Below are 27,390 nucleotides of genomic sequence, written 5' to 3' on the forward strand. Positions count from 1 at the left end.
AGGGTCTGAGACTGATCCTGTATCTTTAGGAGAAGAGAAAGTCAGCCAGGCCTGGCAACCATGAGGTCTTCTGTATCTTTAAAAGTTGTGCAGGGGGAAGGGAGAATTCCACCTTGTGGTTTTTCCCATTACAATGTTGCAAGAACATCTGCACTTGGCTGACTTTCTCTTCTAGAGATAGCATGAGTGTCTCAGGCCCTGAACCTGGCAACCCTAGTCGCTGCACAGTTTAATACAGTTGGCCACCGCCACCGCCAGATGTTTCAGGGAAGACTCCATGCAGGGCATGAAGACAACAGCCCTTCCCTGTGGTCCCTTGGTATGGAAATATCCATCCATTTCGGTTCTCTCGGTTTCTCATTTTCCCCAGATTAAATTCAGTTCACATTTCTGCAGCAATTTGCATTTTTTAAAAAAAATCCTCATGAAAATTCTAGTGTGAATTTCTCCCAATAAACACATTTTTGTAGGCAGTTTTGATTAGCATACACATTTCTGCAAGCCATTTCTCATCATACAATGTACTTTGCATGTTATTTTCACTCATATATTCATGTTTGTACACACTTTCCCCTAATACATGCATTTTTGTAAACATTGGTTGGTTGGTGAACTACATTGCAAAATTTGAATAAGTACAAATTTTGAAGGATTGCTGTGTTTCCGTTGTCATAGTTTTGGAAAATGCACATTTGATAGATTTGGCTTGAAATGTGAACTGAATCGAAATTCTTGCTCAACCCTAGTAGTCCACCAACCCACCCGATTGAAATTCAGAGAGATCTAAGTAGGACACGCAACAAAATATTGCAGCGTGTGAATGGAGTCGGAGTGCTCCTGTTCATGGCTGGCTCAAAAATAGAGGGAATTATGATAGTTCCTCTGAACCTGGAGGCCTCATTTAACTATCATGGCTTAGGCTTATCGCAATTCATGGACTGCTCCTCCACAACAGTGTCTTAATGCCCCTTTTAAAGCCATTCAAGCCTGTGGTCATCACCTCATCTTTCAACAAATTCCATGAATTAATTATGCATTATATGAATTGTGCATTTATATGCTTCTTCTTTGAATCAGTTTCTACTGTTCATCACTTTCAGATTGGGGAAGGAGGCTCAGTTCTAGTATTATGAGAGAGGAAGCAAAGTGTGTCTCTATGCATTCCTAGGGTCCATTAGTGCTCTTCCACAATCAGCTGGTTCCACATGGCACTTAATATAATGTAATATTTCCCATAATTATTTAGTAACGCCTGAGCCTGTGGGAACTACTGCTTTGTGTGTTTAGGATTGCAGCCTTCAGTTTAGCCTCACAGAGCTGCAATTCTCAAGAGTGGTTTTAACAGCCAATCTGTCTTGCCAGGGAACTCTGAGAATTGCAGCTCCCTCAGAGGAATTGGGCTGGGGGTATCTCTTCACAGCTCTCAACATCTTTAACATACTACACTTCCCAGGATTCTTTGGGGGAAGCCATGATTGTTTAAAGTGGTGTAAGAGTGCTTCAAATGTATGGTGTGGATGGGACCACAGCTGAAAACTGAGACTCCCTTGGACTGCAAAAGTGCTCTTTAAAATAAAGCTATGTTTTACCTGAGACAGAGCAAGATAATGATTTAATGCTAAATAATTTATTTGAAGAAAAGCAGATTTTCAAGAAATAAGGAAAATTATGTTATCACAGTTGGGTACTGCTTCTGTTTGCTATGGAGGTGCAAAAATTTCCAGAATTTTGGAATGGAATTTGTGAGGGAGAAACACACTCACCTTGATAAATGATGATTAGGCACACTTTTATAGTTTCTCTCCTGTGTGTAAACACATGTGGGTCATGAGGTTTCCCTTCTGGTTGAAGCCCTTCCCACTCTCGGAGCAAATGAATGGATTCTCTCCAGTGTGGATTCTCTCATGTATTGCAACTTTGGAATTCTTAGGGAAACATTTCCCACAGTGCAGGCATCTGTATGGGTTCTCTTCTCTGTGCATCCTCTTGTGTATCATCAGGTAACGCTTTTGCAAGAAGCTCTTCTCCCAGTCTGAGCAATTCTATGATCTCTCTCCCGTGTGCATCCTGCCATGTTCCCATAAGTTTATTTTTTCCAGTCTTAAATTTGGTTCTCCCCATTTCCACATCAGTTTCCATTTTTTTAAGTCCTCATGCAAATCCAGCAGCTTTTTCATGAATTTCTCCTAATATACACATGTTGGTATGCAATTTTGCCTAATAGACATACTTTTGCAGGGCACTTTTCCCCAAGATTTTGCATATTTGTATGTTGTCTTCACTAATATATGCATATTTATAGATACTTTAGCCCAATGTATACATTTTTGTACCAGTGACTGGGCTGGAGCATTGCAAGATTCAGAGGAGTGCAAATTTCAAAGGATGGCTGTATTTTGATTGTTGTACTGTTTTGGAAAGTGCAAGTTAGGTTCACCTTTAAATACAAGCTGAATCAAACTTCTCTCCTATCCCTACCAGTGAAATGCCCAAAATATTTGGGCATTTCTTATTTGGTTTGATTTTGCTTTCATTTTGTATTAGTGTACATAAAAAACTATGAAAGTAAAATGGGTACAACAACAACAAATCCAAAGGGTTGCTTACCTTTTTCAGGCCAAGAGCTGCATTGTCCTATGATCAGCCTTCCCATGTAAAAAGGGGCATGGCCAAAGTGTGAAAATAGGTGTGGCTACAAGTGCAGTTCTCCAGGCTACCTACACTATTTTAAACAATTCATTATTACATTTAGTATACTTTTTTTAAAAGACAATGTTTTTGGGGGGTCACAAAAGCTTTTGGCAGCAGGAGACCTCTGGGAGTGGCCAGAAAAAACACTTTTTAAAAAAACAATTTTTTAAAAGACAAATTGGGGGACACAAGCAGTCAGTTAACAATCATCATTTTTTTTAAAAAATAATTTTGGACAGCATTTAAATGAAGCAGAAAACATTTTGCCATCATAATATCACAGCGAGGGGCCTATGAAAGCAATCATTAAAATAAATTCAATTGACAAATTTGAGGGGCCACAAACGCATCACAGTAGGACGCCAGTAAGTCAATAATTTAAAAATTTTTTTTTTAAAAAGACAATTTTCTGGGGGAAGTCTTGAAGTGCCACAAAAAAACCCAGACAACTTGTGTGCCTGTTCACTTTGCTGACCAGGTGCTGCTTGCAAGGCTTGCACTCTACCTTTTTATGGTTCCTTATCATACTTTGGACACTTTATGGGAAGACATGATTCACTAGAAAACACAGTAATGCTGGGGAAAACAGCAGGGAGTAGAAAAAGAGGAAGGCCAAACAAGAGATGGATTGATTCCATAAAGGAAGCCACAGACCTGAACTTACAAGATCTGAACAGGGTGGTTCACGACAGATGCTGCTGGAAATCTCTGATTCATAGGGTAGCCATAAGTCATAATCGACTTGAAGGCACACAAGAACAACAACAACAACAACAACAAATCTTTAAACAAGACTTGGGTCCCACCTGCACTATACATTTAAAGCAATATCATACCACTTTAAACTGTCGTGGCTTTCTCCCAAAGAATCCTGGGAACTGTAGTTTATGAAGGATGCTGAGAGTTGTTACTTCTGTTCTCCTCACAGAGCTACAATTTCCAGAGTGGTTTAACAAACAATCCCTCTTCCCAGGGAACTCTGGGAATTTTAGTTCTTAGGATTCTTTGCAGGGGGGAAGGCAGTGACTGTTTAAAGTGGTCTGATACTGCTTTAAATCATAGTGCAGATGTGGCTTGTTTCTCCAAGCCTCCAGGAAGCTAAAAATTACAATAACACCACAGAATACTTCATCACAGTTTATATTATTCTGGTAAATATAAATCTGTAAGATGATTCCTGCTGGATCAGGCCAAAGGCCCATCTAGTCCAGCATTCTGTTCTCATAGCGGCCAGCCAGATGTCCCAATAGGAAGCCCGCAAGCAGGACCTGAGCGTAACAGCAGGTCTCCCCACTCGTGATTCCCTCCTCCATAAATTTGTCTAATCCTCTTTTAAAGCCATCCAAGTTGGTGGCCGCCACTGTCTCTTGTGGAAGCGAATTCCATGGGTTAGCTCTGCACTGCGTGAAGAAGTATTTTCTTTTGCTTGTCCTGAATTTCCCAACATCTAGCTTCACGGGATGTTCCATGTATCATGAGAGAGGGAGAAAAATCTCTCTCTTTCATTCCCTTCCTTACGGTCAACAGGGCGCCTCTCCCGTGTGGGTTCGTGCATGTGAAATGAGGCTCGACCTCTGAGAGAAGCATTTCCCGCAATCAGAGCATTTGTGCGGCTTCTCTCCTGTGTGGATCCTCCGGTGCCTCATCAGAACCGAACTCTGGCTGAAGCTCTTCCCGCAGTCGGAACATTTGTAGGGCTTCTCTCCTGTGTGGGTCCTGTGATGCGTTCTGAGGCTCGAGCTGACAATAAAGCGTTTTCCACAGTCTGGGCACTTGTATGGCCTTTCTCCTGTGTGGGTTCTCTCATGAGCCACAAGGTTTCCTCGCTGGACAAAGCTTTTCCCACAGTCTGAGCAGTGGTACGGCTTCTCCCCAATGTGGATCTGCTGGTGCGTGAGGAGGGCCGAGCTCAAGCTGAAGCTTTTGCCACAGTCTGAACATTTGTACGGCTTCTCTCCTGTGTGGGTCTCCTCGTGGACAATAAGACGTGACTTGTGAACAAAGGTCTTCCCACACTCAGAACACTTATGGGGCTTTCCACCCATATGGACCCTCGCATGTGCCACCAAAGTCGACCGATCGACAAAGCTTTTCTCACACCTGGCGCAAGCATAAGGTTTTTCTCCTGTGTGGATTCTTTTGTGTAAAATAAGGCCTGACTGATGAGTGAAGCTTTTCCCACACTCCAGACAGGCAAACGGCTTCTCTCCTGTGTGGGCTCTCTGATGTGCATCGAAGCTGGCTTTATGGCGGAAGAGCTTCCCACACTCTGCGCATGTGTATGGCTGCTCAGCCGTGTGCAGCTTCTGATGCCTGTAGAGATGGGAGCTCAAGCGGAACCGTTTCCCACAATGCAAGCACGGGAACGGCTTCTCTCCTGTGTGGGTCCTCTCATGCGCAACAAGGTTTGATCGATAATGGAAGCTTTTGCCACACTCCAAACATTTGTGAAGCTTCTCAGCAACGTTGGCTTCATCACAGGGAACAATGAATGAGTCCCGGCCACAGTTTTTCTCACTTTTAGTGACTACCCCTTCCCCTGCACCTACACTGTGGGTTCTCTGGTGCTCAATAGTTTTGTTGAAGTCTTTATAGACTGCACCACAAGACGATTCCCCAGCCATTTTCTTGGAGAGATATCCAAGCCGACTTTGAGCACCATTCTCCTGATGGCGAAGCATGGAGATTTTCTCTTTGGCTGATCCCAGTGATATTTCTGGTTCCTCCTGGTGCTGTAGGCTTTCATTTGGAGTATGCATACCCTTCACCTCACTCACAGGCCCATCACCTAAACGAAACAGAATCTGTTCATTATGGAAGTTACGCTGTTCTGCCTCATTTTAAGACCACTTAGGGATGGATGTCTTGCTCAGTTCCAGGCAGGCACAGAAAAAGCTACTGCATCTGGTACTGGCTGCAGCATCCTGAGAACCTCAGCTATCACCTTGAAAAGCACAAGCTCCCAGTCCTCATGGGTTGAAATACATGGGGAACACCTGGTAAATTATTTAAGACCTAGTCCAGCAGCCGTTCTTCACCGTTGGGTCCCCAGGTGTTGCTGGGCTACACTTCCCATCATCCCTGACCATTGGCCATGCTGGCTGAGGCTGATGGGAGTTGTAGTCTTGACAACATCTGAGGACCAAAAGATTAAGAAAGGCTACTCTAGAGAAGAGACGATTTATGGGGAAAACATAGGAAGCTGCCTTATACTGAGTCAGACCATTAGTCCATCTCACTCAGTATTGTTTACACTGACTGGCAGCGGCTCTCCAGGATTTTGAGACGCAGAATCATAGAATTGTAGAATTGGAAGGGGTCTATAAGGCCATGGAGTCCAACCGCCTGCTCAGTGCAGGAATCCAGCTTAAAGCATACCTGACAGGCGGCTGTCCATCTGCCTCTTGAAAGCCTGCGGTGTTGGAGAGGCCACTACCTCCCTAGGTCATTGGTTTCATTGTCGTACCACTCTAAAAGTTAAGAAGTTTTTCCTGATGTGCAGCCAAAATCTGGCTTCCTGTAAATTGAGCCCATTATTTCATGTCCTGCACTCTGGGGCAATCGAGAAGAGATCCTGGCCCTCCTCTGTGGGGCAACCTTTCAAGTACGTGACAGCTGTCTTCAAATATCTCAGGGGTGAGGATCTGAATCTCACCAGAGGGCTGGATCCTTATGTCCCTCCCCTCCACCCCGCAGGCAAAATCTGACAAGAGGGTGGGGCCACCCACATGTCAATCACTTGATGTCACAATGATGTTAGGTGACCCATTTATTTATTTAATTCTAAGGAAACAGCGAGGGAGGCATCAGCACCCTGCACAGACACATACATAAGCATCATTCAAAACAATAACCAAATCGCTGAAATGAGATTGAGGGATTCCATACCCTCAAAGCAGACATCTCTACACAGTAACCTGCATCCTTCAAAACAATTTGCCTTTTGTCTTGCAGATGCAGCCATTAGGTGAAGGTTTACTTCTTCAGCACAGGGGTGCCCTGCATGACCTCCAAGAAGATCTGGGCAGCGCACAGCTCCTGCCCCATCTTCCCACAGAGGAGGCTGCCTTATACAGAGTCACACCATTGGTCCAGCTACCCCTATATAGTCTGCACTGACTGGCAGCGACTCTCCAAGGTTTCAGACAGAGGTGTCCTCCAGCCCTTCCTGGAGATGCCTGGGATCGAATCTGGGACCTTCTGCATGTGAGGCAGATGCTCTGCCACTGAGCTAGGCCCTTTCCCTCATCTGCCCATCCCACTGCCCCTACCATTCCTCTCATCACAGTGTTTTCCAGAGCCAGGACCAAACTAGGTGAGAGCAGCAACTGCTATCCCCAGCTGCTTCTGCCAGCCCTTTCTCTATCTGTGACACCACCAATTAAGGTATAACAGCACCAGCTGTCACCTCACCCATAGGCAGCACTGTTACTGTACTCTTCTTGTTTTTACCAGTGCAGATGACCAGCTGATAATCAGGGCTCGCAAAGCACCTCACACAGAGCTATGCAACAATCAGCTGATTGTCAGGCTGCTTGCAAAGCTCTGTGCACTGGACTTTGCAGATGGCACTGATCAGCTGATTGGCAGCCCCCCCCCAGCCCAGCCCTCTCTTTACCTGGCAGGTGGGCATGGCTTGGCCAAAATGCCCTTGCAGAGCCAAAGGGGGAGGCCTGTCACAGATAACTAGGCCGGTGGGATGAAGGATCCCCAACCCTGAAATATCTGAAGAACTGTCACATAGAAGATGGTGTAAATCCACACCAGTAGCATAGTGGCAAATTCTGAGGTGCAGGGTCCCTTCATGATAGTCACACCATGGCCCCTCACAGCCATGCCCCCTTTTCCACTTTCCCTCATCTCCCTTGCTCCCTTGTCATCTCTGAGCACACACTACTACAAAAGACATCCTTAGTAGCCAATCAGCATGAAAGTGGAGGCTGTGTGTTAGCTTCTGAGAAGAGTCTTCTCAGTGGCTGATTCGCCTCCTTTTACTCTGATTGACTCCAGTCAGCACAAAAGGAGGACTCTTCTCAGGAGCAAACATGCTCCCCTTTCATGCTGATTGGCTCATACATAGGGACCTGGCTGACACCCTACTCCCCAAAAAGTACAGGGTCTACAACTCCCTGCAACCCCAGACAGCTATACCCCTGATCTACACCATACACAGAAAGCACATCCAACACCCATTTAAATCATATGACTTCCCCCAAAGAATACTGGGAACTGAAGTTTCCCCCTCACAGAGCTACTATACAAATTCCCACCAACCTTAACAAACGACAGTCCCTATGATCTTTTGGGGGACACCACAAACTTTAAATATGCATTGGATGTGCTTTCAACGTGTAGTGTGAATCTATGATTCTTCTCTAATGTTCCAGAGGGCAAGACTAAGTTAGTACCAATGGGTGGAAAATGCAAGGAAGTGCATTTCAGCTAAATGTTTGGAGGAAATGTCTCTAATGGTCAGACCTGTTCGACACTGGAAGAGGCTGCCTTGGGACGCTGTGGCCTTCCGTTGCTGGAGACATTTAAGCAGAGGGTAGCTGGCTGGCCGTCTGTCAGGGATGTGGTAGTTGCATCCTGCATTTCAAATCCTGCATTGACTAGGGGTTGGGCTAGATGACCTTCAAAGTCCCTTCCAACTCTAAAGCCAGAGTGGGTGCCACAGTAGTAGTGGCGGAAATACCCATTTTAGTAAAACTGGGAGAAAAGCCATTTCCCAGTATTTGCCAACACAAGCAAACTCGGAATGATTAATAGATGCTTGGAGGTCGCTCCCAAGGGTCTGTCAGAGGCAGAAAGCCAGTTTTAGGCCTCCCTCCCAACAGCATCTGTGAACCCACTCTTGCATATTATTCTGCATCACTGAAAAGATGACATGCACTCCAGTGGGGAAAGTAAAACTCTGCCCTGCTTGGGAATACAGTTGCAAAATATGGACAAAAAGATGAGCTCCCCTGGCCCTAAATAGGCCAATCATGACAAGCTACACCTGCTGAAATTCCCTCTTCTGAACAACTATTAAAGATGCAGGAGACCTGGAATTTACACCCGTTGAAATTCCTACTTCTACATAGCTATTAAAGGTGAAGTAGCCTGCATGGTATAACTGAAATTCTGCACAACTCATTTGAAATGTGGTGTTGGAGGACAGCTTTCCGCATACCATGGACTGCAAAAAAGACAAATAATTGGGTGTTAAAACCAATTAAACCAGAACTGTCACTAGAAGCTAAAATGATGAAACTGAGGTTATCATACTTTGGACACATAATGAGAAGACATGATTCACTAGAAAAGACAATAATGCTGGGGAAAACAGAAGGGAGTAGAAAAAGAGGAAGGCCAAACAAGAGATGTGTTGATCCCATAAAGGAAGCCACAGACCTAAACTTACAAGATCTGAACAGGGTAGTTCATGAGAGATGCTCTTGGAGGTCGATGATTCATAGGGTCGCCATGAGTCGTAATCGACTTGAAGGTACATAACTTTATGCACACGTTCTTCACACACTTCCGTGGGTAAACTCGGTGGGGTTTACTTCCGAGAAAACGTACATACGATTGGGCTACACAACAGTCCTCTTTATTTCGGTTTGGTAGGTATATTTTTTCGAGATGGAGTAGGGGGAAACACAGGACACAAGAAGGCTCCCTCCCTCCGCACCAACCTGAGTACCGCTCCTCTCAATCCCAGTTTCAAAAGAGACCGACAACCATGGAGGCGGAGACTCCATTGAAGGATCTCCCCCCCTTTAGTTTTTGTGCAGAGGTCCTGATCCTTTTCGAGTCTCTCGGTCGGGACCTTTGGAACCTTGTTAGCTCCAACCTCGCCTTCCGCGGGCTCTTTCTCCAATCCGGATCCTGCTGCCGCTCCCACCGTCGAGCTCGAATCGTGCCTTCTCCTTCCCAACGTTGACATGGAGGAAAGGAGAGCCCCCCTCCCCCGGTCTTTCAGGCTTCTCTGACCGAGGAAGCTGAGGGGGTGGGCGGGGGGAGAGCAAGGAGAAAAGGGAGCCGTCAAACAGAGAGAAATTTCCCTCCTCACTCTGTTCCAGGGCCCTCTGCTGGTCCAACTCAGGGAGAGGAACTCTCATCGCTGCGTTATGGCCGCCCAGGCCTAGTGTGTGCAGTGGTGCAGTGGCAAATGGAGAAGTGCAGGGCCCCTTTGTGATGGTTACACCCCCCCCTTTTTTTTCCTGCTGGGTTGAGAATGAGATCCTTGTTAATGCCTTCTCCCACAGCAACGGACAAGCCAATAGCCTGAAAGGGAAGAGTGTTAGTTGCTGAAAAGAGTCTTCTCAGTGGCTGATTCACCTCCTTTCACTCTGATTGGCTCCAATCAACAGAAAGGCAAAGAAGCATGTTAGAAGACTCTTCTCAGTGGCTAACACACTCCCCTTTCATGCTGATTGGCTCGTAGGATGCTGGAGGCATAGGGACCCTGCTGGGACTCTGCTCCCAAAAAGGTAAGGGGTCTAAGACCCTCTGAGACCCTGGACGACTATACCCTTGAGTGTGTGTATTTATTTATTAGTTTCATTTTGTTGTTATTTATATACCACCTTTTCCGCCAAGGAGCTCAAGGTGGTGTACATGGTTCTCTCCTTCTCCATTTTATAACAACCCCGTGAGGTAGGTAGGTTAGGCTGAGACACAACAAGTGGCCCAAAGTCACCCAACAAGCTTCATGGCTGAGTGGGAATTTGAACCCTGGTCTAGCAGGTCATAGTCCGACACTCTAACCATTACACATCACTGACTCTTACTACATTTGTATCCCACATCTTTCTTCCAAGGAGCTCCAGATGGCATACATATTGTAGAATTATAGTAGAGTTGGAAGGGGCCTCTAAGGCCATCGAGTCCAACCCCCTACTCATTGCAGGAATTCAAGTTAAAGCATACCCGACAGGTGCCTGTCCAGCTGCCTCTTGAATGCCTCCAATATTGGATAGCCCACTGCCTCCCTAGGTCATTGCCTCCATTGTCAACAGTCAGGAAGTTTTTCCTGATCTTCAACCAAAATTTGGCTTCCTGTAACTTGAGCCTCTTATTCCGTGTCCTGCACTCTGGGCCCATCGCTTTCCCCCTTCGTTGTGTGCCAGGCATAGGTTGGCTGTTCTGAAGCTTCTTTTGTCAAGCAGGGAATGGTGTATAACAGGGGTGGGGAACCTCAGGCCCAGAAGCCAAATGCGGCCCTCCAGGCCTATCTGGCCCCCAGAGCTCTCCCCAGGCCACACACCCTACTGGCCCTGTTTCTTACCATGAATGTTTTTGGTTGGGTGGAAAGTGCCCTTGAACTTTGGTACGCCTGCCACTGACATGTGGCCCTCAGAAGGTTGCCCAAAAGAGAATGTGGCCCTCAGACTGAAAAAGAGTTGCTCCTGCCAAGGGCAAGTATGAGATGGCTGTCTTCTGCACTCAGACAGAGGCACTGCCTACCCGCCCCTACCCCACAATCTCTATAATTTAATGGCCCTTCCTCCCTACACACACACACACCAACAACAACCAGCAAAAGAATGTCAGAAACAATGTGAAACAAAAGTATGTTAGTGCAGACGAGTCTTGCATAACTTTCTAAACACTAAGAAAGATTGGGCCTAGTAGGAAGTGTCACAGGTGCCGCCACGGAGAAGGCCATGCCACAGGTAAGTATCAAAGTCAAAGGCACACATAGTAAAACTTTCCTGATTGATCTTGAGAAGCTGGGTCAGGAGGTCCATGTAAATAAAGGCATCCCTTATACATCTTGGGTCCAAGATATTTTGGGTCCTTAAATGTCTGCACCAGCATTCTGAATGTAACCAGCAAAGCTTTTTCAAGACAGGTCCAGTGTGATCCCTGTAGCTTACCCTAGTCAAGAGTTCAGCAGCTATATCACATTGCCATTTCTGGGTTCTCTTCAAGGGCAGCCCCATAGAGATCACAGTGCAGTAATCCAGATTTTTTAAAATGTTACCAAGAGATATACAATAGTGTCTGAGTCCTGATGTCCACAAAAGTTTCCTTTCTCATACGCTTGTGTGGTTCTGCTGTGTCTACAGGTTCAAAAGTGTCTCTGCAAAACCTGAGCATTTTAACAATCTCTCACTTGACTAGTTAAACAAGGATTCCTCTCTAATCAAACCTCTCCCCTAACCCGCCCCCAGCATAAAGATCCACTTGCATTATCTCTTTCATGTGAATTCCCTTCTACAAAATATTATAAGACAGGGGTGGGGACCTCATCCAGACCTCTCTTTCTGGCCCTTGAGACACTTCCCAGGCCATACACCCGTCCACAGCCACATCCCTCACTGGCCTTGCTTCATACCCTCCTTGAATGTTTTTTGCGTGGCTGGAAGGGCCATAGCTTGGTGGCAAAGCATCAGAAGGGTCCAGGTTCAATCCCCGGTTTCTCCAGGTAGGGCTGGGAACGTCCTCTGTCGGAAACCCTGGAAAGCCACTGCCAGTCAGTGTAGACAACACTGAGCCAAATGGACCAGTGGTCTGACTCGGCATAAGGCAGCTTCCTGTGTTCCTTGAGCTCTAATAATGACTCTTGCTTGAGCGTGCAGAAATTAGCCTACTGTAAAAAGTAAAATTCACACTCATTGCTCCACCCACTTTTGCCTCTGGTTCCACCCACCACGGGCATGTGGCCCCTGACAGGCTGCCTGGAGTGGTATGTGGCCCTCGGGCTGAAAATGTGCCCCATTCCCAATAGAACAGCTTAACAGCACAATCTGAAGCATGCCAACTCAGAAGTGAGCCCCACTGAGTCCAACACTAGGTTACTTATTTATTCATTAAATTTCTATCCTGCCCTTCCTCCCACAGGAGCCCAGAGCAGCAAACACAGAGGTGATAAAACAATACAATTAAAATAAAATAAAAAAACATATTTAAAACTGTTAAAAACATCTACACTTGGCATTTAACAACAAGTCTAAAAACAGAAAACAATCACATACTCTCACAGCTAATAATGTCAAGGTCGCTAGGAACAGGATCTTTCAGCCATTATACAAACAATATATATTGAAATCAGTAACAAAAGTCAGAAGTTAAAAAACAAGTTGACCTAAAAACAAAAAACAATTCCAAGTATTGAATCATAGAGTTGGAAGGGGCCTGTAAGGCCATTGAGTCCAACCCCCTGCTCAATGCAAGAATCCAAATTAAAGCATCCCCGATAGGTGCCTGTCCAGCTGCCTCTTGGAGGCTTCCAGTGTTGGAGAGCCCACCACCTCCCGAGGTCATTGGTTCCATTGTCATACCGCTTTTACAGTTAGGAAGTTTTTCCTGATGTCCAGTTGAAATCTGGCTTCCTGCAACGTGAGCCCATTATTCTGTGTCCTGCACTCTGGGACGACTGAGAAGAGACCCTGGTCCTCCTCTGTGTGGCAACCTTTCAAATACTTGAAGAGTGCTATCATATCTCCCCTCAGTCTTCTCTTCTCCGGTTCTTTCAGTCTCTCTTCATAAGGCTTTGTTTCCAGTACCCTAATCATCCTTGTTGCCCTCCTCTGAACCTGTTCCAGTTTGTCTGCATCCTTCTTGAAGTGCGGAGACCAGAACTGGATGCAGTATTCAAGATGAGGCCTAACCAGTACCGAATAGAGGGGAACCAATACTTCACCTTACCTCACATATGCCCACTCAACCACTTTGATCTGCAGAACTTTTACAGGTACAATGTTTATGTTCATTTCGCACATGTAAGATATCTCTTAATGTGGCAGCTCCTATACTATGGAACTCCCTGCTCATTGACATTAGGCAAGGACCTTCGTATTTAGCTAGCATAAGGACCGAGATTGGATGAACCTGGTGGTCCTCCAGATGCTGCTGGACTCCAACTCTCAACAGCTCCAGCCAGCATAGTGAATGGTCAGGAATGATGGGAGTTGTAGTCAATCAACATCTGAAGGGCCACAGGTTAGCCACCCTTGACTTAGTAAATGGCAGTTACTCTGCCACAGCATTTCCCCAACCACTTCCTTAGAATGCAGCCGCTAAGGATGCAGTTAGGAATAATTGTCCTTATAGACAAATCCATGATAAGGCTACCAGTGGCAACTAGTCATGATGGCTGTGTACTACCTCCAGGATCAGAGACAATATGCCTTTGAACACCAGTTACTAGGAATCACAGGGGTGAAGGGTGCTAGTGCACTCATGTTCTGCTTATGGACTTCCCATAAGCATCTGGTTTGTTTATTTATGTATTTTATATTTATATCCCACCCTTTCTCCCAAAGGAGCCCAGGGCAGTTGGCCACTGCGGGGAACAGGATGCCAGACTAGACATACCTTTGGTCTGCTCCAACAGGGCCCTTCCCATGTCCCTAATGCCCATTCAACTCAACAGTGCTTACTCTTGAGTAGGCATGTACAGCATAGCACTGCAAAAAGGCAATCTTGATTAAACAAGCAACTTTAAAAAAGTTAATAGCTTTTTAAAGAATGCCTCTAAAAAACTGCAGGTTGCACACACAGCACATGAGGGGACACCTAACATGTGCCATCTTAAATTGAAGTGTCTGTGATGATCCTGTATTAGTGTAAATATGGTAAGTGCTGTTTGTATAGGAGATACATGGTAAGTGGAATGAAAGAGGAAGGGGGAGTGAATGGACAGTAGAATGCTGGATGATTGGCTGAATGTTTAACATGGCTGACAGTATAAATGGAAGGATGTCAGGTAAATCTGGGGGGATGTGAGGTGGATGTTATTGGGTTGTTTTGGTGGGTTTTGAGAGGAGATTGTGTGGAGAGTTGGTGGATGTGAGGAGAGGGTGGAGTTCGGATTAATACTAAGACCAGTACCTCAGGAATAGATGTAACCATATGCTTAAGTGCCTTTTAAAGAAATCTTGTTATCTTTGTTATTTAATAAATACTTTTGGTTTACCAAAGGCCTGATCCTTGGCTGGGGTTTCACAGACCAGAAGGGAGGGTAAGGTAAATACCAAGGCTGAACTGTAACAATTGGTGGCAGCGGTGAAGGGAAATATAACACCACAAGTATTCAGAGCAAACCAGAATTATCAGCATTGATACAAAGGGATTGGGACAGCTTGAGCACGCAGTCACAGAGGTAACCTGATTGAGAGAGACTCAGGCAGAGTCTCTGGGAATACGGGTTATAGGACGTGACTGGTGGTGCTGCCTAGCAGGGGGATCTGGTGAGATCTGTGCTAGAGCGGGGAGAGAAACCATAAAAAAGGACAGTCCGGACTGGTGGAGTCCCTGGTGGTGCCTAGTGACAGGCAGTAACCATGAGCAGGTAGGAACCTGACAGGGAGAGCCAGGGAAGGACCGTCACAGTGTCCTCCCCCCCAACCCCTTCAAATCAATTGTTTAGTTGTGTACAACGTTATGCTGGTTTAATTTATTAGCGCGCTGAACAATGAGCTAAGATTAATTTAATCGGGTGAGAACCAATGGTGGCCGGTGACCACTGAGACTGGAAGGTGGGAAAGCCCACAGCAGGTGGAGCCAGAGTCAATGACAGCAAGAGCCAACTAATGCTAGTTTCGTTCCTGCATTGAGCAGGGGGGGTGGACTTGATGGCCTTATAGGCTCCTTCCAACTCTACGATTCTATAATTCCCATCCTGCCCCACCCCATGACAAGTTCTACAAGTGCAAAACTGAAACTAAGGAGGAAGAGGCTGAAAGCCAGTGCTGCCACCCCCTGGACTGGATGTAAGTAAGAAGGTGGGCAAGTGAGGGCTGAGTGAGGGCAGGCTGTAGTTGGTGGGGCAGTGCCTCACTTGCCCTAATGGACTAGCCTCTGCTGGTGACAACCCTTTTAAATAGGAATGTCTTGAGAAGCGGTGTGAAGCTAGCTGGCAAAGTGGCTTAGCAGGCTTCTTGGGGCAGAGCATTCCACAGGTGTAGCACCACTCATGAAAAGGACCCAATCCCAGTACTGCACAACTTCCCAGAGAGAAGGGGGCCCAAAGGAGAACCTCTGTCAAGAACCGGGAAGATCTATTCATGGTTGTGCAAGTACCAGGACAAGTACTGAAGGATTCTGGCAGAGCGCAGGGCATTTATCATGGTTTCTACCTCGCGTGGATTCTCAGATGTGCCTTCAGTTTTGAACTCTGGTTGAAGCACCTCCCGCACTCGCCACATCTGTATGGCTTTAGCCCGTTGTGGATCCTGACGTGGGCTATGAGCAGGGCCGGTTCCAAAGGGCGGCCAGGTTGGGCACTGGCCCGAGGGCCCCGCAGCTCTAGGAGCCCCTGAGGGGCCCTCTGCTTCCCTTCCGTGATCCTGCGGATTGCAAGACAAGCTTCTGAGCCACCCGCCATCCCCCGCGCTTCACCTACCTTTCCCTGCTGTTTGTGCAGGGTTGCCATCAATAAAGATGACGGCCGAGGTTTCCCTAAGGTGCTGAAGCCTCTGCTGCCATCTTGGTTGATGGCAGCAATGCGCGCGCTGCATGCCATCAACCAAGATGGCGGCAAAGGCTTCATTCCCTTACGGAAACCTCGGCCGCCATCTTTATTGATGGCAACCTTGCGCGAACAGCAGGGAAAGGTAGGTGAAGCGCTGGGGATAGCGGGCGGTTCGGAAGCTCGTCTTGCGATCCGCGGAATCACGGAAGGGAAGCAGAGGGGCCCCGGGCAGGCTAATTCCCAAGGGCCCCCACATTCCTGGAGCCGGCCCTGGCTATGAGGCTGCCTTTAAAGGTTGCCAGGCCCAGCCTCCAAGAGGTCTTTTGTATCTTTAAAAGTTGTGCAGGGGGAAAGGAGAATTCCACCTTGTGGTTTTTCTCATTACAATGTTGCAAGAACACCTGCACTTGGCTGACTTTGTCTTCTCCTAAAGATACAGGATCAGTCTCAGGGATTGAACCTGGCAACTCTACTCTGAATACCATTTACCATGAAAAACCTATTCATAGGGTCACCATAAGTCAGAATCGACTGAAAGGCAGTCCATTTCCATTTTCAGTAACATACACACACACAGGTATCTGTTGGTTTCTGGACAGCTGAGTATAATTTGCACTAGCCAAAAGGTGAAATTCCCAAACTGCTGTGTCTCCATTCCCCAGCTAACAAAACTGGACCTAGCCAGCCATCTTGGCCTCTGATCATTAAAGGGGCTTTCAAACCAGAGTGGGGAACCTGTGGCCTTCAGATATTGTTAGACTCCAACTCCCATCAGCCCTAGCCAGCAGGTCCAATGGTCAAAGATGATGAGAGTTGTAATTGAACACCTTCTGGAGAGTCACAGGTTCATTATTTATTTAGGCAGTCACAATGGTTATAGATGGTTATAGTATGGTTATAGTATCTCCAGGATCAGATGCTCTGTGCCTCTAACCACCAGCTGCAGGGGATTACAGGAAGCCTGGTTCACACATCACTTTAAACCACAGTTAAACTAAACTATGGTTTAAATGGCAGGCACTTTGCTCCTCCCCTAGTCCTGCTGCTGGTAAACAAACCATGGTCAGGCTTAGAGTTATATCCAAACCTGGGCTCATAATTTGTTTTCCACAAATGGTAAGCCAAGGACAAGGGCTCCTCCAGACATCCTTTTTATTATGCAGTCATGATTATTTGTGTTCATGATTATATTGGATTCTCTGTTCATACGGTTTTCATGGTAAGAGGCATTCAGTGGTGGTTTACCATTGCCTTCCTCCGAGTTTGGATGCCTCTTAGTCTGGTGTCTCAGCTTTGACCATTCCACCTTGGGTGCCCCTGCTAGGAGTCTAGCCTCTTGGTCTAGACTTCTGACGGCATTGCTCTCAGCTTCTTCAACACACTCAAACCCCCTCACCATGTTAAAATGTGCATCCTAGAGGGGGTCATGATTATATAGGTGTGGGTTATACTGTTGGCAGGCTGGCTTTGAGCCTGTACACCTGAGAGACACTCCACTCCAATATGGCCTATATGATTTTTAAAATCTCTTCAGTTTGGTTCACTTTTCAAAGAGGCTGCTGAGACCTCTAATCTGAGAGGAGACTGCCAGTCATATGCACAGGACGTGGCTTTTGGCAATCCAATCAATGCAATCCCAAAAGTAATTGTAAAAGTTTGCCCCTCCAGAGAGGAGCCCATTGTTCAAATCTGTATCTTATCAAGCTAGCTAAAAAGTGAATGCCACCACCTGTCCTCCCAAAAGAAAAGCCCATTACCCTGAGGATATAATAGGTATGGAAATTAAGGAAGGACACCTGCCTGATCCAATCAATTCTTCATTCTCTTTTGAGGCTTTTGTCCAGAAAGGTGTAAAACCTGGACTCTTAGAGGTGTTCTGGATGCCCAGTTCCACTATAAAATCACCTGCTAAATCACTATTCTGATTGCCCCCTTCCACTGCTGAATATCACTCTACCTGAAACCACCTGCTGAATCACTTAGACAGCCAGAACCCAGGAGTCCTTTCTTTCATTATCTCTGGACCCTTGCTTGCTGAAGCTGCTTCACAAGCCCTTTTCAGAGCTATAATTCCCAGCACCCTGAACAAATGACAGCTCCCAGGATTCTTTGGTGGAAGCCATGTTCAAAGCACATTTAATATATGGTGTTTACACAGCCAATGATACGCTGCAGAATACTCTTGAAGGGAACAACGCTGGTCTGAAGGAGCCCAAAGTCTTAGTTAGTCACCTAACTGAGGAAGTCACCTCAGGCAGCAGATGCTGAGGGGCAGGGAATGAGGGTGAGAGGCTGGAGGACAGAGCTGTGTTTTCTACACAGCCTGTCCTGCACCCCACTCACCCCCAGTTAGTTTGCTACCCTCAGCTGTGCTGGAGGCCGCTGCCTCGTTGTTCAAGTCAGATTCAACTGCCAGTCTAGTCAGTTTCCACACCATCTTGTCCTTCGCCTCAGGTAGCATAATACCTTAGGCCCAAGCCCTGTAGCACCCACCTCCCCAAGTTGGTGCCAGAATGAGCAAAAGGTTACTCGGCATCGACAGGTAAATCTCTGGGGCTGCATACACACCAAACATTTATTCCACTTGAAACAGTCATGGCTTCCCCCAAAGAATCCTGGGAAGAACAGTTTATGAAGGGTGCTGAGAGTTGTTAAAACGGGAGATCCCTATTTCCCTCACACAGTTGCAATTCTCAGAGTTCTCTGGGAAGAGGGACTGACTGCTAAACCACTCTGAGAATTGTAGCTCTACGGAGAATAGGAGTTTAACAATTCTCTGCACCCTTCTCACACTATCCTTCCCAGGATTCTTTGGGGAAAGCCATGACTGTTTTAGGTGGAATAAATATATGGAGAAAAAAACCGTGTGATCTTATATGTACCCTGAGGCCCCATCTGCATTATGTATTTAAAGCAGTATACCTCTTTAAACAGTCATAGTTTCCTCTCCCTCCCCCCAAAGAACCCTGGGAACTGTAGTTTGTTGGATGAAGAAGGTATGAAAATTGGAGGGAGAAATATCAATAATTTAAGATATGCAGATGATACCATACTACTAGCAAAAACCAGTAATGATTTGAAACGAATGCTGATGAAAGTTAAAGAGGAAAGCACAAAACTAGGACTACAGCTGAATGTCAAAAAGACTAAAGTAATGACAACAGAAGATTTATGCAACTTTACAGTTGACAATGAGGACACTGAACTTGTCAAGGACTATCAATACCTTGGCACAATCATTAACCAAAATGGAGACAATAGTCAAGAAATCAGAAGAAGGCTAGACTGGGGAGGGCAGCTGTGAGAGAACTAGAAAAGATCCTCAAATGTAAAGAAGTATCACAGAACACTAAAGTCAGGATCATTCAGACCATGGTATTCCCGATCTCTATGTATGGATGTGAAAGTTGGACAGTGAAAAAAGCGAATAAGAGAAAAATCAACTCATTTGAAATGTGGTGTTGGAGAAGAGCTTTGCGGATACCATGGACTGCAAAAAAGACAAATAATTGGGTGTTAGAACAAATTAAACCAGAACTATCAGTAGAAGCTAAAACGATGAAACTCAGGTTATCATACTTTGGACACATCATGAGAAGACCTGATTCACTAGAAAAGACCATAATGCTGGGAAAAACAGAAGGGAGTAAAAAAAGAGGAAGGCCAACCAAGAGATGGATTGATTCCATAAAGGAAGCCACAGACCTGAACTTACAAGATCTGAACAGGGTGGTTCATGACAGATGCTCTTGGAGGTCACTGATTCATAGGGTCACCATAAGTCGTAGTTGACTTGGAGGCACATAACAACAACAAGCAGGTATAGGATTGCAGCCTTAGATGGGTTCAAATTAGCAAATTGTGGTTATTTCAGTTGAGGTTGTAGGCAGCCTGTTTCCGAGTCTCATGAAGTTTGGGAAGACTTGGGCTATAATCATAACCACGGCTACTCAGAATTAAATCCTATTGAATTTAGTGGGGCTTACTGTAATCTAAGTAGGGTTAGGAATGCAACCTTACTGATTTGTAAGCATGCTGAGGACTGAGGCCTAAAAAGTCATTAGCCAAAGTAATCCCAGAAGCAAGTAATCCCAAAGCCCTCTTTGAGAATTCATGGGGAAATAGTGAGATTAAAGAGGAGGAAAGGCTTTTCCCCGGAGAATAATGGATCTGTTAAACTTCAATATTTGACAGAGTGCTGCAAGCAATAACATGGAGGGCAAAAATTATAAAAAGATGTGTATACTAAACGGTATGAGAAGAAACTGGTCAACAATGAAGGAGCTCATGAGATTTCCTCTTTCTCCTCTAAGTGGAGACAAAGCAGATTGAGGAACTTGTGGAGTCCTATTGGACTCCAACTTCCATCAGCCCCAGCCAGTATTGCCAATGGCCAGGGATGATGGGAGCTGGAGTCCATCAACATATGGAAGGCCACAGGTTCTCCATCCCTGAAACAGATCGATAAGTAGTAGATGTCAAATCTAGAGGTGATGGCAGGACAAACTGACATAATCAACTAACAGATGTAAATAATAATAATATAACAATGGGGATCCTAGCCAGCTTTCTGCAGGAACCCTTTGTTCTTGTGCAGACATTTTAAATCATTCTTACAAATAAGGCAAGGATGGAGAGCATGTGGACCTCCAGATGTTGTTGGACTACAACTCCCATTAGCCCTAGCGAGCATGGCCAGCAGTCAGGAATGATGGGAATTGTAGTCCAGCATGATCAGGACAGCCACAAGTTTCCGACTCCTGAAGTATGGGAAAACACAGAAAAACTCCAAGTATTTTGGAGGAAACACAAAAACTCACTGGGGATGGGGAACGCAAGGGGCTTTGAGCCACAATATCCATATAGTAAGAATTAGGGAAGCAAAAAGAAAAGAATATTTTAGCATAGACCATACTATCTACTTTGGGCTTCTCACCCTAACACATTCCATCACATTTCTAAAAAGAAAAATATAATGAAAACCTTTCTCAACAGACTGCATGTTTTCCTTCATCATGGAGTGGTGTGTGGGTGTGGGTCTCACATTTATTTATTTAAGGTATTCTTTTGGAGCTTTTCAGATAAAGCTCCCAAAGCAATTTACATAAAACTATTTTTAAAATCTGCATTTAAAAACAACCACCCTGTATTAGGAAACAGTAAAAAAAAAAAAACCAGCTACAGAGAAAAGTTTTAAAGCCCAATCTCCTCTCCTTTCAGGGCTAAGAGGGTTCTCAATTTAGCCCTTTGATGGTAGGGACAGGAAGGAGGGGCTGCCTCCACCCCCAACAGCAGGAGCCCTGCTGGGCAGGTCATTGTCAAGGTGGTGTCCAGGACCAGGAGTCACATTCCTCTTCTTCAGGTGATGGAGTTGAGGACTCTGAACTGGAAGGGGAAAGGCATGCAGGGCCACCTCCTGAAGTGCTGCTACTGGATGAGCTTGTGGGGCCAGTACTCTTCCGGCTTGAGCATGTGGCCCTGCCATCCTCAGACTCCTGTGCAGAGGACCCAGTGAAACCAGAGGCTTCCACATTCCATCACTATAGGAGACTACTGAAGAGGTCTGGACTGTTGGGAGTAAAGCACCAAAGCATGTTACATGAACCAGTGGGGGTGGGGGTGGGTGACAGAAAGGCAATTTATTCTTCCCTCTGGTGATTCCTCCTCTAAAGTGTTTTGCAGGCTTTGCTCCTCCCCTCCCTCCCTTCTCTTTCTGTCTTTGTTCTCAGTTAGTTAGGGATGGCTCCCTGAGTGGAAGCCACATGGCTGCTTATTTTATTTATTTATTTGTTATTCGATTTATATCCTGCCCTTCCTCCCAGCAGGAGCCCAGGGCTGCTTCAGCTTGTATGAGTTTACCTCTTTGTAGTAATAAACCTTACGTTTCTTTATTCTTTCAACTACCAGTCTTAACAGGCCAGTTACTTCTACACTCTGCTGCAATACCAAAAACCATGACATGGGCCCCTTTAATTAAAGCAACGCCTTCCAGTGTGGCCGGGGCTAACAAATAGGCATCTGTGGCTGCTGCTATATAGGGCTTGGTTGCAAGTTTGTGTCATGCTGAAGCAACATCAGTTTGCTCTCCTCGAGCACAGCCTCAAGCCTGATCTGGTACGACAGCAGAGTTCACCTCAGAACAGGTTCAGCCTTGCCCAGACCTGCAACCTGGGGCCTCCTTGGAAGAGGAGCAGGACACCGCCAGCAGAAGACCATACCATCAAGTGACTCAGGGATGCTTTTGGGGCCATATATTCCAGCCATAGGACAGAAGGTCTCCACACTGGTTGCCTGGCCAGCTCTTGGACCCCTCCCCATCACCTTAGGGCCACAGGAGCAGAGAAGATGGCATGCCAAGCAGGAGCTTCAGGGCTACCAGCAAAGTGCCCAGCTAGCTGCACATGTATCTAGTCGGGAAGACGGGGAAGCTTGTGTAAACTGCTGCCCAGATCAGGGCCTGGCTAAGGACCAGGAAGGGGTGGAGCCTCCAGCTCAGGGATAGGGAACTGTCTCCAGATGCTGCTGGACTTCAGTTCCCATCATCCCTGACTATTGGCCATGCTGGCTGGGGATGATGGGAGTTGGGAGTCCAACAACACCTCCAAATTGCAGCCTTTCCTGAACCAAGTAACAGACACTCCCCAGGATGCTCTGTCTTCTCCCTTCTCCTCTCAGGGCAAGATGGTTCTTCATTAGCCTTGTGGTGGGAAGTCAGGGGTGGGAGCATCCAATCTACCACTGAAAAGTTACTTGTTTCTCAACGAGCAAAAAAAAGCCCCTCCTGGTCTCCCACAATCATTTATAAGTTCTCTCTTCAGATGACTATTATCTGATGTAAGATCCCCCATAGAGTTATCTCCTCTACAGTTCCCACACAATAAAGGTTGACGAGTGGATGTTTATGACAATAGGGAGATTTCATGAGTTTTCCTCTGCATGGATACTCTTATGTTGAATAAAACCAGAAGGATGAATGAAACTTTGACCACACACTTAGCATATCTGTGGTTTCTCTCCTGTGTGCGTTTGGGTGTGCTTGGCAAGTGCTTTTCTGTGAACAAAACTCTGCCCACATTCCACGCACATATGCAGCTGCTCCCCAGTGTGGATTTGCTGGTGTTGCAGAAGGCGAGAGCTTACACCAAAGCTTTTCCCACAATCGGCACACATATAGGGTTTATCTCTCGTGTGGGTCTGCTGATGTCGAATGAGGCAAGAGCTTAGATTGAAACATTTCCCACAATCAGCACATCTGTATGGTTTCTCCCCTGTGTGGATTCTCTCATGTACAACAAGGCTTCCCTTCTGACTGAATGTTTTCCCGCAATCTGAGCATCCATATGGCTTCTCCCCTGTATGGGTCCTCTGATGCCTAACGAGATCATGTTGAATAATGAAGGATTTCCCACACAGTGAACACTCATATGGTTTCTCCCCCGAGTGGAACTGTATATGCGACATGAAGTTCCCGATCCAGCGAAAGCTTTTGCCGCAGTCTGAGCATTCATACGGTTTTTCTCGTGTGTGAAGTCGCTGATGTTCAACGAGTTTAGAGTTCACACTGAATGACCTTCCACAGTCCAAACATTTACACGGCTTCTCTTTTGTGTGGGTTTTCTCATGTGCAACAAGGTTTCCTTTTAAAGAGAACCTTTTCCCACAGGTTAAGCATTTATACGGCTTCTCACCCGTGTGGCTTCTCACATGAGTAACCAAGTTGCACTTTTTACTGAAGCTTTTTCCACACTCGGAACACTTATACTGAGTCTCTCCCGTGTGTGTTCTGTAATGCCTGATAAAGTCAGAATTCATACTGAAGGATCGCCCACACTCCAAACATTTATACGGTTTCTCCCCTGTATGGTTTCGGTGATGTCTAATAAGATCAGCATTTTTACAGAAGGACTTTTCACACTCTGAGCACTTATACGGCTTGTCCTCTGTGTGGAGTCTCTCATGAATAACAAGATTTCCTTTCTGAGAGAAGCTTTTCCCACAGACTAGACACGTGAATGGTTTCTCTCCCGTGTGCATTCTCAGATGAGCAACCAGGTGGCTTTTTGTTCCGCAGCTCTTCCCACAGTCCGAGCATTCATACGTTTTGTCTCCCTTGTGGGTTCTGTAATGTCTAACAAAGTCAGAGTTCATACTGAATGACTTCCCACAATCCGAGCATTTGTATGGCTTCTCCCCTGTGTGGTTTCGGTGGTGTCTGACGAGGTCAGCGTTCTTACAGAAGGACTTCCCACAATCTGAGCATTTGTATGGTTTCTCTTCCACATGGATCCTCTTGTGAACCGCAAGGTGCCCTTTCTGGGAGAAGCTTTTTCCACACACCAAGCATCCATATGGCTTCTCCCCTGTGTGGGTTCTCTGATGACTAATAAGGTGAGAGCTCATACTGAAGGACTTCCCACAATCTGAACACTTATGTGGTTTCCCTTCTGCATTGGTTCTAATATATGTAGCTCTGGGGGAGCCTGTCTCACATTCATTTAATGACACTTGTTCCTCATTCTTCTTGATCTCCTCCTTGGCTGTGATTGCATCTGAGTTTTTCAAGCTTTCCCCAAACAAAATGGATTCACCCATTTTAATTCCTGGATATTTTTCCTGTTGCCTCTCAATGGCATCTGGCTTCACATCGTGCTGAGGGCCCCTCTCTTTGGTTGATGTCCCAATTTGATCACTTTACCCAGAAATTTTGTGCTCATGACCCTGGCCATCTTCTCTACTCAGTTTTCTTATCTGACAGAGGAAACAGATATTCCCAAGTGAATCATACCCCTAAATCTGGAGGTCATAAAACAAAAGATGAGGAACCAGATGTTGCTGGACCTCAACCCCTATCACCCCTGACCATTGGCCATGCTGGCTGGGGGGGGTGATGGCAGTTGGGAGTCTGAGATCGTCTGGAGGGCTAAAGATTCCCCAACCTTGTCATAAAATAATTTCAGAACGAAGACTCCATCTATACTATACCATTAAAGCAGTATTATACCACTTTAAAAAGTCATGGCTTCCACCCCCAAATATCCTAAAAACTATAGTTTGTTAATGGCTCTGAGTGTTGTTAGGAGACACATATTCCCTTCACAGAGCTACAATTCCCAGAGATCCCTGGGAAGAGTGATTGACTGTTAAACCACTTTGGGAATTGTAGCTCTGTGAGGGGAATAGGGGAGTCTTCTAACAACTCCAACACCCTTGCTTAACAAACTACAGTTCCCAGGATTCTTTGGGGGAAACCATGACATTTAAAGTGATGTGATACTACTTTAATTGTATAGTGCAGATGGGATGTTAGGCTAGACACCAAAGCAGGAGCAAGTCAAAATTGCTCACGAGCCCCAAGAAAAGTGCCAGAGAGATCAGTTTTCCACATATTTATTTATGTATTTATTCAATGTTTTGCATATGAAAAAGGTGACTTAGATAAGAAAAAATATGATTCAAATATGAAAAAGGCATTGGGGGGGAAGCTCCCACAACAACAGCTACGTTTATTCCATCTGACTAAAAGAAAACAGGAACAGGGAGTCTGCATTTTCTATTTTTAAAAGGCCCAATTAATGGAGAATAGTTCTGTCAATGTCTATTAGACATAGGGAACAAAGGAAGTTGCCTTGTACTGAGTCAGACCATTGGTCCATCTGGTTCAGTGTTGTCTGAATTGACTGGAAGCGGCTCTCCAGAATTTCAGACAAGAGAGTCTCTCCCAGCCCTAGCTGGAGATGCTGGGGACTGAAACGGATCTTCTGGGTGCAAAGGAGATGCTCTACCACTAAGCTACAGCCCCCAAAGGCCTTGTAAAATAGGAGACGGCTTTATTTCAAGACCAACCATTTAGCTCAGCAATGGTCCACCTATTTCATCCTTGATCATGGGCTATGCTGTCTTGGGCTGATGGGAGTTGGAGCAGCTGTGAACATAGGAAGCTGCCTTATACTGTGTCAGGCCTTTGGTCCATCTAACCCAGTACTGTCTACACTGACTGGCAGCAGCTCTCCAGGATTTCACTCTCCAAGCCCTATCTACACGTGTCAGGGATTGAACTTGGAACATTCTGCATGCAAAGCAGATGCTCTACCCCTGAGGTATGGCCCTTCCCTTATTTAACCTGAGAGTTAAATGCATGAAAACAATTAAAGAAGGAGGTACCTTGGCCTATCTCGCCACCGTACCCACATTGCAACCTAAAGCACATTCACGGAGAAATAGGTCCTACTGAGCTCAGCGGGGTTTACTCTCTAATATAGGGCTGGGAAACATGGTGACTCTTCAGGTGATGTCAGACTCCAGCTCTCATCAGCACCTACCTGGCATGGCCAATGCTCAAACATGATGGGAGTTATAGTTCAGCAACAACTGGAGAGTCACAGGCTCCCCACAGCTGGTGTCGGTATAGCTTTGCCAACCTGATGCCCTCCAGATGTTTGGAGGGCCCCAGGCTGGTGAAGGATGCTCTAATATGCATGCACAGGACTGCATCCAAATTTCCACTCAGAAGTGCCAGGGAGAAAAGAGAGCTTGTGTCTGGGGGCACCCAGCATGCTTCACCATTCTCATCCCCTTCCACAGGGAACACAGGAAGCTGCTTCATACAGAGACAGACCGCTGGTCCATCTAACTCAGCATTCTCTACAGGGACTGGCAGCAGCTCTCTAGGGTTTCAGACAGGGACTCTCTCCCAGCCCTATCCGGAGATGCCATTGGGGACTGACCTGGGATCTTCTGCATGCAAAGCAGATTCTCTACGATGGACCTACAGCTGACTGACAACATAGTTAGTGGGGCTTTGAATACAAAAAGCTGGCGGCAAGAATATGAAAGGGGGAGGAGGAACTATTTCCAATCTATATGGTCCAGAACATACCCCTTTCTTGTAAATTTGACCCCCTCTAGGCACCCTTTTCACCCCGCACTTCCACCCCTGCTCTGCTCTGCCTGACTAGACTCCTACTGCAACTCACCTCCTCCTCTTGCAGCCATTCAAAAGTTGACTTCCCCTGGACCGAGGAGGCGGGCCAGGAAGAGGCTCTTTTCCCATCCACCCTTCTCACATTCCCAGGCCTCTCTAGGAACCCGCCTCTGTCACTTTAACTCTTTTAGGAATGTCTAAACGCAAAACGCACAAGAGCACACTCTGTTCTCTGACTAATTACTCCTCAATGTGATTCGTTCGCTCCTGAGCAGGTTCTAAGCCCTGGATGGGGTCCTCCATCCAGCTGTTCATATATACCCTCATGCAGCCTTTCCCAACCAGTGTGCCTCCAGATGTTGTTGGACCA

The 27,390-nt window shown here is 46.1% G+C and overlaps 2 protein-coding genes across 3 annotated transcripts; both read right to left on the reverse strand.

The window, feature by feature from the left end:
- Positions 1–1,706: 1,706 nt before the first annotated feature.
- Positions 1,707–9,827, reverse strand: LOC133381201 (gastrula zinc finger protein XlCGF52.1-like). Of its 2 annotated transcripts, none has more exons than XM_061619918.1 (2): positions 9,098–9,827; positions 1,707–5,479 (listed from the first exon to the last, which is right to left on the reverse strand). In XM_061619918.1, the coding sequence occupies exon 2, from the start codon at positions 5,448–5,450 to the stop codon at positions 4,212–4,214; it is 1,239 nt and encodes a 412-aa protein (XP_061475902.1). In that variant the 5' UTR covers positions 5,451–5,479; positions 9,098–9,827; the 3' UTR covers positions 1,707–4,211. The 2 variants fall into 2 exon arrangements, with proteins under 2 accessions (XP_061475902.1, XP_061475903.1); XM_061619919.1 differs by lacking the exon at positions 9,098–9,827 and adding an exon at positions 8,170–8,614.
- An 11,046-nt stretch (positions 9,828–20,873) lies between these two features.
- On the reverse strand, positions 20,874–27,126 carry LOC133381199 (zinc finger protein OZF-like). The gene is made up of 2 exons (XM_061619910.1): positions 27,073–27,126; positions 20,874–24,847 (listed from the first exon to the last, which is right to left on the reverse strand). Exon 2 carries the CDS (start codon positions 24,689–24,691, stop codon positions 23,093–23,095), a length of 1,599 nt encoding a protein of 532 aa, XP_061475894.1. The 5' UTR covers positions 24,692–24,847; positions 27,073–27,126; the 3' UTR covers positions 20,874–23,092.
- Positions 27,127–27,390: the final 264 nt, after the last annotated feature.

The sequence above is a fragment of the Rhineura floridana genome, chromosome 3 (genome assembly GCF_030035675.1).
Source record: "Rhineura floridana isolate rRhiFlo1 chromosome 3, rRhiFlo1.hap2, whole genome shotgun sequence".
Taxonomy (NCBI): domain Eukaryota; kingdom Metazoa; phylum Chordata; class Lepidosauria; order Squamata; family Rhineuridae; genus Rhineura; species Rhineura floridana.

Bases quoted from the DNA above. Each gene is read 5' to 3' on its own strand.
- LOC133381201 (XM_061619918.1), bottom strand. From the start codon at position 5,450: ATGCATACTCCAAATGAAAGCCTACAGCACCAGGAGGAACCAGAAATA.
- LOC133381199 (XM_061619910.1), bottom strand. From the start codon at position 24,691: ATGGGTGAATCCATTTTGTTTGGGGAAAGCTTGAAAAACTCAGATGCA.